Source organism: Monodelphis domestica, chromosome 6, assembly GCF_027887165.1.
Source record: "Monodelphis domestica isolate mMonDom1 chromosome 6, mMonDom1.pri, whole genome shotgun sequence".
Taxonomy (NCBI): domain Eukaryota; kingdom Metazoa; phylum Chordata; class Mammalia; order Didelphimorphia; family Didelphidae; genus Monodelphis; species Monodelphis domestica.
The window spans coordinates 105944773-105956889 of record NC_077232.1 but is presented as its reverse complement, the minus strand read 5'-3'; the positions used below and the strand labels follow the sequence as shown (position 1 = coordinate 105956889).

Here is a 12117-nt window from a genome sequence, read left to right as displayed (position 1 = left end):
AAGTCCCCCCGCCCCCTAAAAACACATTGCCTTCTGTATGTCAGACAGCTTATAGAAACCTAAATAAATTAAAAAGCATTACTTTGCATAATATGTTGATTTGTTTGAGAGGGTCTAAATTTCTTTTACTAAATGTTTTAATTGATTTTTAAGTCAAGAACCTAAGTTAATGATTTTTAATTGTGCATTTCATTATCATAATGACAGTTTTTCTTCTTTAAATTTTATTATCCTCTCCTGTTATTTAATTTGCCATTTTGGATTGTTTCTTAATCTATCTGACTGATAAAACTTACAATTCACCTTTTGTTATCATGCACTTACTCACTAGTGATGGCTGAGTAGGTGGATGCTATCCTTTCCCAAGTGTTAGGACAAAAATTGCACAGGATATAGAAGAGTTGTGATCTGCATTAATACGGAGTAACCAAACAGATAAAATCAAATATCCAACAAAAATATCAAAAGAAAGAAACTTAAGTTGTTCTTGAAGGTTGCATAAAAGTTGATGATGCTTTTTTGAGGATTTTTTTTTTCAGAGTACTCTTATGTGAATTGAAACAAAGGTTTTGGAAGAAGGCTGTTTTTAATACTTTGCCAAAGTCAAAATCCATAATTCTTTTACTTATTTCAAAGTACCTGGCAGATTTACTATCTGAACTCCATTCTTTTAGCTATGTACTGTCCCTGTTTTATTTGGAAGATTTTTTTTAAATCACAGGAAAAGTAAATTTGTTTAGATTAATGTTAATCTTTAATAGTATATAGGGGAAGGCTATCACCATTAGGTTTGAAAGATAGAATCTGAGTTCAGATCACAATTTTGTCATTTGTTATCTTTAATATATTGGGCAAGTCTCTTTTTTATGAACTACACTTTTCACATCTGTAAAAGCAAGAGATTGAAATAGATAGCCTCTAAGGTCTTCTCCAGTACAGAATTTATGATCCTCAAAAATAAATTATTTTTTCATATCATAATGTTCAAGTTGAAATTATTCTTGGAAATGTAATGAATATCTTCTAAAACTAAATTCAAAGAGCCATGGAGATCACTTCATAGAAATTTGTGAAGACATGTATAAACTGATGCAGAATAAATGAACTGAACCAGGAGAAAATTTATAAACAACTTTGTAGAAATCAACAACTTTGAAAGGCTAAAGAACTCTGATTAATGAAATGGTCAGCTATAATTTTAGATGAAGATAAAGATTGCTTATTTCCTTATAGAGAAGTAAAGGATTCTAGATTTAATCATGATGTTCTTAAATTTTAATTTAATATTAACAGTAATTTAAAAAAATCTTAACTATTCAGTAAAAAAACTTCTGGGAAAACTGTAAGGCAGTGGGGCAGAAAATACGTTTAGATCACATTATGTACCAAGATAAACTTCAAATAATATATTATTGCTTATGTTCAAATGTCACATCATAAACAAATTAGAGAAACAAGAAAGAAATTACCTTTTAGATCTTTAAGGAAAGATAAATTCATGACCGAAGAGAGTAGAGAATCACAGAAGATAAAATGGGCAGTGTTCTAAATTACCAGTAGTTAAAAGTAATACACATTAAAACAATTCTGAGGTTCTGCCTCACACTCATCATATTGACAAAAATAAGGGAAAAGGAAATGGCAGTATGGGTTGTGGCAAAGCATACTAATGCTTAGTTATTAGTGGAGCTATGTATGGTCTAGCCATTCTGGAAAACAATTTAGACCTGTGCTTCAAAACTTACTGAACTTGTGAATGTCCTTTACTACCAGTTGTGTACCCCAAAGGATTCAAAGAAAGAGAAGGCCCTATATATGTTTGTATGTACATACTTGTGACATAATACACATGTTTTTGTGATAACATGTTATATATGTATGATATAGTTCTACACGTACATCCATGTGTTTGCATACATATATGTACATGTGAACTTATATGTACATATAAGTTCTTTTTTTTTTTTTAAACCCTGACCTTCTGTCTTGGAGTTAATACTGTGTATTGGCTCCAAGGCAGAAGAGTGGTAAGGGCTAGGCAATGGGGGTCAAGTGACTTGCCCAGGGTCACACAGCTGGAAAGTGTCTGAGGCCAGATTTGAACCGAGGACCTCCCATCTCTAGGGCTGGTTCTCAATCCACTGAGCCACCAAGCTGCCCCTATAAGTTCTTTTTATGATGATAAAGAATTAAAAACTAAGGGGATATCCCATCAGTTGGAGAATGATTGACAATAGGAATATGATGGAATATTATTGTAAAATTAGCATCAACAGTAAAGACCAAGGAGATCATTTCAGAGAAAATTGGGAAGACATGTATAATCTGATGTAGACTGAAGTAAACTGACCCAGGAGAAAATTCATAACCACTTTGTAAAATGGAATAACTTTGAAAAACCTAAGAATTCTGATTAATGAAATGACAAACTGTAATTTTGGAAGTTGAAGATAAAGAGGGCTTCCTATTTCCAGAAAGGTGACAGATTCTAGATGAAGACATGACATCCATTATTGGACACAGCCAGTATGGGAATTTATTTTGCTTAACTGTGCATATTTGTTATCAGGTGTGTGTCCCCCTGCCCAGGAAATGTAGTGGGATGTTAATGGGATTGTTAATGTTAATTGGAAAAAATTAGCTTAATTAAAGTAAGATTATCTTTCTTTACAAATGCATACCTATCTAGACAAATATCCCTGTAATACAGAATAAGAAACAAACTAGGAGCACTGTAGGGCAATTTGGGAGGGAGGGGAATTGTGAGTAGAAAAAAGCAGGATTCAGCAAAACTAAAAAAATTCCTTTAGTTTCCAACCTTTTTAAAGGAGGGAGAAGAGTATGTTTTCTCATCTTTTCTCAGCCAATCTTTGTCATTTAAATAAATTTAAATGTGTGAAGTATCACAACAGTTTTCCTATCACTACTAAGTCCTCATTAGGAATCTATTCTTTTATTCATTTGCATTTACTTTTCCTCCTATGTGGCCATAGTGGGTGCTTCTTGATTTCCATAAATTTTTTTTAAATCTTGAAGTAGTGTGTAATAGTTTCTTTGCATTTTTCATGCTTGTTGGTCTTAAATGTATGATTATTAATTTAATGAGTACCACAGTTTATTTATCCATTCTCCTATTGAATATTTCAGTTTGGAATTTAGGGTTACATATAATACTGATTTCCAGATCTTCATATTGATAATGCTTTTCCAACCCTTTTATTTTGGAAAGACATTTCAAGAGTATTTTCCTAAAAAAAAAATGGAATTTTATGTTGAAAAGATATGATTATTTTTGTAGCTTTTTGTGAAACAGTATTTTACTTTGCATTTAGAAAGAATTTACAAATTTGTAGTCATATAGTAACAAACAATAAATAAGTATGCTTATTTCCCTAGGACTTCACTAGCATTGAGATTTGTTCTCTTTAATTTTCCGCATTTGCTAAGTGAAAGATGATACTTTGAATTTGCTTGAATTGGCATCCCCTTCATTAGTGATAGTGAACATTTCTTCAAAGTATTATTAAGAATTCCAGTTTCTTCTTTTGAAAATTATATGTTCCTCATTCTAAATCCATTGTGGATTTAGCATTGTCAGTGTGACTTTTAAAAACTGTTCCTTAAGTTTACTAAAACCATGTTTTTATTTGCCATAATCAAATTTTTTACCTCAATTTTTAGATTGTTTCAAAAGACTTTTTTGAGTATTGATATATTTGTTTTTTCTTAAATGTTTTATGTTGATAGATATGTTGAACTAGCATTAAATATAAAGAAGAAGATGGTATTATTGTGTCAGGAGGTGTCTGAGGCCAGATTTGAAAACTAGGACCTCCGGTCTCTAAACTTGGCTTTCCATCTCAGAGCCACCCAGCTGCCCCCTGGATCCTAATTCTTTATCCATAAATTTAGGGGGTTGAATAAGATGAACTCCAGTGTCCCTTTAAGTTCCATAATTTTGTGTAAAACACTAAAATTCTGAAACTCTTTGAGGATTTTCCCATTGTCCTAGAATATTTCTCTGTTAACTGCTTTTGTAGCACTTAGCAAACAGTAGTCACAATAAATGTTTCTTGAAAAATTGATTTATTGATTGATTCTGTTGACAAACTGCTCCCTTATTTCTCTTCCATTCTGCTGCTCGATTCTAGCTTTTTTCCTTTTCAGTTTCCTCTTGATTTTGACCAGTTGCTGACTTGGAGAGTACTGGCACCGTGGACCTGGTTTCCAAATAATTTCTTTGCTTTCTAGGTTCCAGGAGCTGAAAATTTGAGTAGATTTTTCAGTTTCACAAATTGCAGAGAAAGAACCTTCTTCTATTCCTTTTTCCTAGTTTGGTTTTCATAGTTAGAAATACCTGAGGAGCCTAAAGTCCTGTATTCTTATTAGGAATTCTGGAGTTCTGATCCATACAGATGGGTTTTTTAGACCTAAGGATTTGATAGTCATGTCACACAAAACAATATAGAGCAACCTTGATTCTGTAATGCAGGGCTAAATCCCTGGGAACACTGTCCTAGCTTTTAGTCACCCTATTCAGGAAATATCCAAAATGAGACAAATGGAATATATTAGTTGGAAAAATAGGAAGTTTCTAACAGTTCTTTCCTGCATTATTCATGAATGGTCTTCTCACACAGAACTCTTTATCCACATTAAAGAAGGATAAAAGAAACAGATTACTTTGTCTTAATACTTGTTGAATTAAAATAGGATAGAAAATCTAAAAATCTAAAATTTGGATATATCTAAAATAGATACGGTGTAGTTATTTTTACTGTATTTTAGCTCTGAAAAAATCCTTGCTGTTAATCTAAGGGACCTATAGGAAGAATAATGTTGTTTCTTTTTTTTTTCCATTAGGATTTGACAGGATCAGAAGTATATTCCCAGTCAGCTGATCTGTTACATCCTGTTGTATATGCTACTTCTATAATTCTTCTCCTAAATCTGTTAATGATCATCATCAGCTATATATACCATCACAGGTAAGAATTAAAATTAATGGCATGAGTTATGATTTCATATTTGTTTAGAGCAAAGCAGAAGAATATATGTTTTTCAGTTAGACGCTAATACAGAATACTATACAAATAACCCTGATTTAGCAGAATTTTAAACTTAACTTAAAAAAGCAAACACTGCAAAGAATTCAACCTTCAAAGGCTCATTTCAAACTTCACTGAATTGGGGGTGCCAAATATGGGTTGGGGTCCCTATTCCTACTAGTCCTAACATACACATGCTTAAGTAAGCCCAAAGCTTTATGGGCCTGGCTTTTTAATAGCCTCAGCAAATAAAAATGAAGGAGGTCCTTTAGTACAGTAAACCACAGTTGGGAATAGAGTATTCATGTGGAAAGAGACTTTAATGATAGCTGAAGTGATAGAATGTTGTGAGACAATTACTTGTCCCTAAAGATACAAAAGGTAAACTTTTAGTATTAAATAAGGATTGTGGTCCATAGTTTTATTTGCTACTGTCTCTTTGTATCTGAAGGATGTGAAAAGTGGAGAAGGGGAGAAAGTGTTTTTTATATAAATTTTAGAAACCTTGTATGAAATTTCTAAAAATCACAGGAATTACTGATTCTACAAAGGGAAGACTATTTGATACAAGATATAGCCCAAAGTTTCTGATTATATTATGTTTTTGATAGCTTTATTTTGTGATTGATTTTGCATGCAGATATAGTATTATTTGAATGACACTAGATAGTATATGAATTTTTCTAATACTTGTCATTTTAAAAGATAGATATCATTGAAGTATATGGGCTTTTGTGCTTACAAAGCTAAGTGCCAAGGTAAATTCCAGGAAAAAAACATTTTTAATTTTATAATTGAATATAATAATAATTTAGTATGATAATCACAATCCTTGTATTAGATTTATTTTTCCCTCTAAATTTTAATGGACACAGTAATTTTACATATCAGTTTTTCTTCCTGACATATAATAGAGTAATGCTGTTAAAATATTTAATATTATAGAATTTTTGTTCATTTCCATAGGATAAGATAAAATATGATAGAGACTGGACCTGTGATATCATTTAAAGAGGAGTCTCAGATGAGGAAGCTCCATCTATAAATTCAGCTCTGTACCTTCTGTGCAATGGAAGTTGCTTCAGGCACTTTGAGATTGTGATAGATAGGAATACATAGCCAGAATGTGTCAAAAGGAAGAACTTGGACCCATATCTTCCTGACCCCTATAAAATACTTTTTATAGTTTTAAAATGTAAGACATAATAACATTTTTTATGTAGAAGGAAGTATTCTCTCTTAAATGAGTATTTGCTGAATTTGACAGTCAAAGGTGTTTATGATGATTGTTTTCTAAATGAAAATTTAAAATGATTTAATATTTTAAATGAGTGATATTGTTTATGATTAAGTTTTACTAAATTATATATTAAAATGATGCCTTTTTCTTTAAACAGTTTGATTAGAATCAGCCTTAAAAGTTGGCACATGCTAGTGAATTTGTGCTTTCATATTTTCCTGACATGTGGAGTATTTGTTGGAGGCATAACTCAGACCAAAAATACCAGCATCTGCCAAGCAGTAAGTTTATTAAAAAAATATGAAACTCAAAGCAAGAACAATATTATACAGAAGAGAAAAACAGTGAACTCTTACTAGAAAAGTAATTTCCCACATTTTGTTAGAATCAAATAAAATAAGTATTTATTCATATATGGCAATATTTTCTCTTTTTTTGTTTAGTAATTGGAGGTAAGTAAAATGAGTTACACTTAGCAAGCATTTATTCTGAATACATTTCTTTTGCAACTTGTATAATTGATTTTCATAAGCATAGTTACTAGCTAGAGTGGCTCTATTTTGATTCCAGATAGTTAATTCAAAGGATTATTAAAGAATTTTGCTTAGGATAAAACTACTTCACTAACATGTCCCAGGTAGACTTTCATAGTATTGTATATTATTTATTCTTTCATTCTATAAAGAAAAGTATTTGTACAGTGAAGAGAGTAAAAATCAGGGAGTACTAAATGTAGGGAATATTTCAAAATCCTTAATAAATGTAATTTTAAAATAATTTCTTTTTACACATGTTTCATTATATATGTCCATTGTATATGTCATTTCTACCAATTACATTCTTCATTTTAGATTATTTTGAATCTATTTGAAAAATTTGAAATTACTCACTTCATTTTCTATTGTGTTGTGTAGAATACTATTTCTAAATATGATGTATATTGAGAGATCTGTTTGAAAATATAACATTTTGGTGGGGTTTAGGGATGAAGAATGAAAACTGATTTAATTCTCTCGATGGTGCTTCATAATTTTTAACCATCTTTTGTTCTCACAGGATCAGTATTTGTATCTAGTAAATAAATCTTAAGCCCCAAATATTCTAACACCAAATTAGTTTTATTGTAATACTATAAAATAATGTATTGCTTAAATGCATTTAATTTGGTAACTAGTGTACTATGCTAATCTCCTTTCAGCTTATTAACACTGATTCTTAAGAGAAGATCACATTTAATTTTCAGGTAAAACAGGTCTGAAAATAAGTTTGAACTTAGTATATAAATCAGATCAGACTATAGGTCTAAAAGCATGTAATAACACTTTGGAATGCAAATACTTGTATTCTGGTGTCCTGAAAAGACATTAGAATGAATAGCATTAATAAATAATAACACAACTATTATACATTTTGCAAACTTAAGAAAATTTTGCAAGATCGAATAGATTTTGAATACATTTATACTATTTAGAATACTTCCTTATATATTTTATTAATTTTATTGAACAGAATTTCATTTGATTTTATAAAATAACTTTATTAACTAGTTTTATAATTATTGAGTGAGAAAATTTTTACCCTGAAAACACATGTGAAAACCTAATATATCAGAACTGCTACAAAATATGATAGAATCATTGCAAAAAGAACCCAGGGGCCTTCTAGTCCAAATTCTAAAGAAATCCTTACCATCGCATATTTGACCAGTGACTCTCTGCCCTCTGCTTGGGTAGCCATGAACCACCTCCAGAGGCAATTCATTGTTCTTTTTAAGCAATTTTAATTTTTAAGAAATTTTCCTGATATCAAACCCAAGTTAATATTCTATTTTAAGATCTGTCTTCTGGGGACAAGCCAAATAAATTTAATACCCCTTCCCCATGGCTGTTCTTCATAGGCTTGAAGATAGCTATCTTGATGTTGCTTAACCTTTCTTTTTAACAGTTTACATGTCTCCAGTTCCTTTCACCTATCCTCATTTGACATAATTTAAGACCCATTACCACCTTTTTCGCTTCTTAAAGTTCATAAACTGACTTTGGCCCTCAGAATTGAATACACTCCTCCAGATGTGGCCTGGCCTAGATGTTCTGCTTCTTTGAATGCAGTCCAAGATCATCTTTGTGTTTTGGGGTTCACTACACCCCACAAATTCCTTTCAGCCAAAGGTGGTCCAACCATGCCTCGCTCATATTACATTTTTATTAATATTTTGAACCCTTTTAGAATTAGATTTAACTCAGGGCTGCACCTTGTCAAGACATTTTTAGGTCTGATTACCATCCACTGTGTTAGCTATTGTCCCCCCATCTTCGATGATTGCACCTCTGTCCGAGTCATCTATTCCAGTCCTTTCATTTTGTTGGTAGAAAAGGAAAGCCAGATAGTTTTAGTAGAGTTAGAAATAATAATAAGTGTAATAATAATAAGAGCAATGATTCTTCATTTGCATAGTGCTTTGGACTCCAGAGCATTCCTCACAACCCCCTTGTTGTGCTTACACTTATTCTTTACAAATGAAGAAACATAGTAAAAAGAGACTGTTTTTTACCCATCCTGACGTCCCCCAATATGTATGTCGCTTTCTTTCCCATGTTTTTGTTTAGTCAAAGAAAACAGGGAAATACTTAGATTCCTACGGGAAGTGAAAGGAGTTTCTTTAGTTCTTCCGCTTATGCCATCTTAGTATATATATATATAGTAATACAGTTCTCATGGCCAGAATAGAGAGTGCTGATCACACCGTTTCTGAAGTAGCAGCTCTGTCTCTCAGTTGTTCATCTGAGCACCCCTGGCATCCTGGGGAGGCGTCCTGACTTTGGTGTGAATTGGAGTCGAGTGAGACAGAATTACATTAAGTAATCCATCTTGCTTTTCAATCCTCCACGTTCAGTGGCGAGATAGTCATGATGGCTGCCGATGGCCCAGATGTCTCTCAGTCATGCCCAGGGTCTGTTCATGGCCACTGGAACAGATTGTTCTCCTGAGTCCATTGGTTGGGAGGACCTCCCCCAAGTCACTAATGGACTTGAGGCCTGGCAGTTACCCTCAACCTGTGTAGGCCCATCCACTGAGATGGCTTGAGTGGGCTGTGGTGGCTGTGCATGTGCCAGCTTTTTGGAGCCACAGGGAAGCATAAGCCCAAGCATGCCTAGAAAAGGGCATTTAGGATTTTGAGAGGAGGCCCTGTGATTTAAAAAGAAAAAAATGTTAAGAACTGTGTACATTGAACATGAAGAAGAAAATACTCGAGGAAGACCGTGATCATTGTCTTCAAAGATTTGAAGGTTTATTACAGGATTAGACTTGTTCTGCTTCACTCTGGAAGTAAAATTAGGACCAATGCATAGATGTTACAAAGAGGCAGTTTGGGCTCAGTGTAAAAATGAGAGCTTTATAAAAATGAAATGAATTGCTTTTAGGAGGTAGGTAGTTGGATAACCAGTTTCAAGATGTTATAGAGGAAGTTTATACTTCAGAAGAGGTTGGATCAGGAGATTGCTGAGGTCCCTTCAAACTCTTCAATTCTGTGAATCTTTGAATAGACATTAGTTATGCTCTGTCATGAAAACTCTGGAACAACACTACTGCACTCAAAATATTTTTCTGTTCTCAATTTTTGTGAAGCTTTTAATCAACCTCTAAGAAATATACTATCACACAAGTTTTGCCATGACTTAAAATTTCCTATTACAGAAAAAATACCCCTATTATGACATTCATTGAGGTTAAACAAGAAAAGTTTTACATTCTTTAGATTTTGCTTTAAAAACCTAAGAATGCTATAGGAAATATTCAATACTTTGAAATACTTTGAAAAAAAATTTTGTTCTGATTTGACCAATCAGCGATTTGGACTTCCCTCCATTTGTTCTGAATTTGGATCAATCAATGACCAGGGAATTGATCCCACAGGCACTGCCCCCCTGGTTGGTGCTAGGCTAATTGAGGAATTGTAATTGGTTCCTGGGGTGGGGGTGGGCGATGTAGGAGAGCTAGTGGATGAAGGGAACTGCTTAGAAGGTGAGAGAGACCCTGCAGGAAGTTAGGGTGTTTTTTTTTTTTCCTGAGATTGATTATGAGGTGTTAGCTTTACCTCCTTTCTACATTTTCCTCTCTTACTGTCTTTATTTTGATATGCTAAAGCTACTAAAAGCTACTAACAGCCTCATTTGTCAAACCCATTCTAACCATTATACCAGGGAATTATTTCTCCTTATTTTAGGACTAGGGAAGGAGATGATTATTCAAGTAATGTCAGATGAATTCAGATGAAATCAGAAATCCAGATGAATATTTTCAAATCAAATCAGTATGGATTGAAATCAATATAGCATTTTTCATCTTGATTATATGTGCACACTCATCTATACACCATAGATGAAAATGCACAACTACTACTATACTATACTATATCCTTAGGAATTTTAGGAATCAGTATTTGCTTCAGTTTTTTAAGACTAGAATTGTTGTTTTGTTGTTATTCAGTCATTTCATTGTGTCTGATTCTTCGGGACCTCATTTTGAGTTTTCTTGGCAAAGTTAATGGCAAAGCTCATTTAACACATGTGGAAACTAAGGCAAACAGGATTAAGTAACTTGTCCAGGGTCACACACATAATAGGTGTACGAGGCCAAATTTGAACTCAGGAAGAGTTTTTCTGACTTCAAGTCTGGTATTTCTATCTACTATGCTACCTAGCTGCCCTGTCATCATTGATAGGTGAACCTTATTCTAATCTCCATATCATCTGGAGTTTTGTTCTAGCATTTGGGACAGAGACTAATTAACTGATATTTTATGAAACAAAAAGGGAACTTATTAAACTTGTTAAGTATTATGTTTAAGCATACTAATGAATGTACAAAAGTCAATGGTACTTATTTTTCTAAAATAAACTTTAGTGGCTGGGTTTCTATTTTTTTTTTTTAAGTGATTGCAAAAATCCCCAAATGATGGAGAGACTACTCAGATTTTTGTTGTTGTACTAAAATGTTATTTCAAAAATTAATGTTTGAAATTAATAAATCATCTCCTGAAAATAGAAGATTTCCTCACATGAAGGCATTTTTTTAAGCCCTTACCTTCCATTTTGGAATCAATATTGTATTGTATTGTATTGTATTGATTCCAAGGCAGAAGAGTGGTAAGGGCTAGGCAATGGGGGTTAAGTGACTTGCCCAGGGTCACACAGCTGGGAAGTGTCTGAGGCCAGATTTGAATGTTGGACCTCCCCTCTCTAGGCCTGGTTTTCAATCCCTGAGCTACCCAGCTCTCCCCAAGAAATTTTCTCTAGAATAATTTGAAAAAGCAAGCAATAAGTAATCCTTAAAAATCAAACAGACAAAACAAACTTTAACATTTTATTTTCTGCCTAATTTCCCCATCACAGATGAATTTTTATACTTGAGGATACATTTTAAAAATTATTTTAACCCACAGGAATTCTTAGCTATCTTGTAATCATGAATTGTAAATGTGAATTATAAGACACTTCATGTATTATTACATGGTCTAGCATACTGTCATCAAGAGAAAATTCTGTAACTAAATTTTAACAGTGAATCTCCCTGGTGTAAGTACATGTTAAGACATTAACGTTTTCACTTAATCCCAATATAGCTTAATTATTAAATGTATGGGTAACAGATCATCAAAGGATTAATTTTTGTGTAGGATATTAAGATACAGTTAATTATTAGAGGTTAATTTTTTTTCTTGAAGCAAATTTTTGAAATTTACTAAACATTTTTTGGTCTGCTAAAAATTCCATTATGAGAACTAACAATAACAACTATGTGTGTGTTTTATAAATAGATGATTAACTT

General features: G+C 32.7%; 1 protein-coding gene across 1 annotated transcript in view; it reads left to right on the top strand.

Annotated features, from left to right (window-relative positions):
• ADGRA3 (adhesion G protein-coupled receptor A3) overlaps positions 1-12117 on the top strand; it is a 163271-nt gene that overhangs the window by 145195 nt on the left and 5959 nt on the right. Inside the window, exons 15-16 of the mRNA XM_001368101.4 lie at positions 4864-4988; positions 6446-6569. Of these exons, the coding sequence (XP_001368138.1) occupies positions 4864-4988; positions 6446-6569 (249 nt within the window). The remainder of the gene's footprint in view (positions 1-4863; positions 4989-6445; positions 6570-12117) is intronic.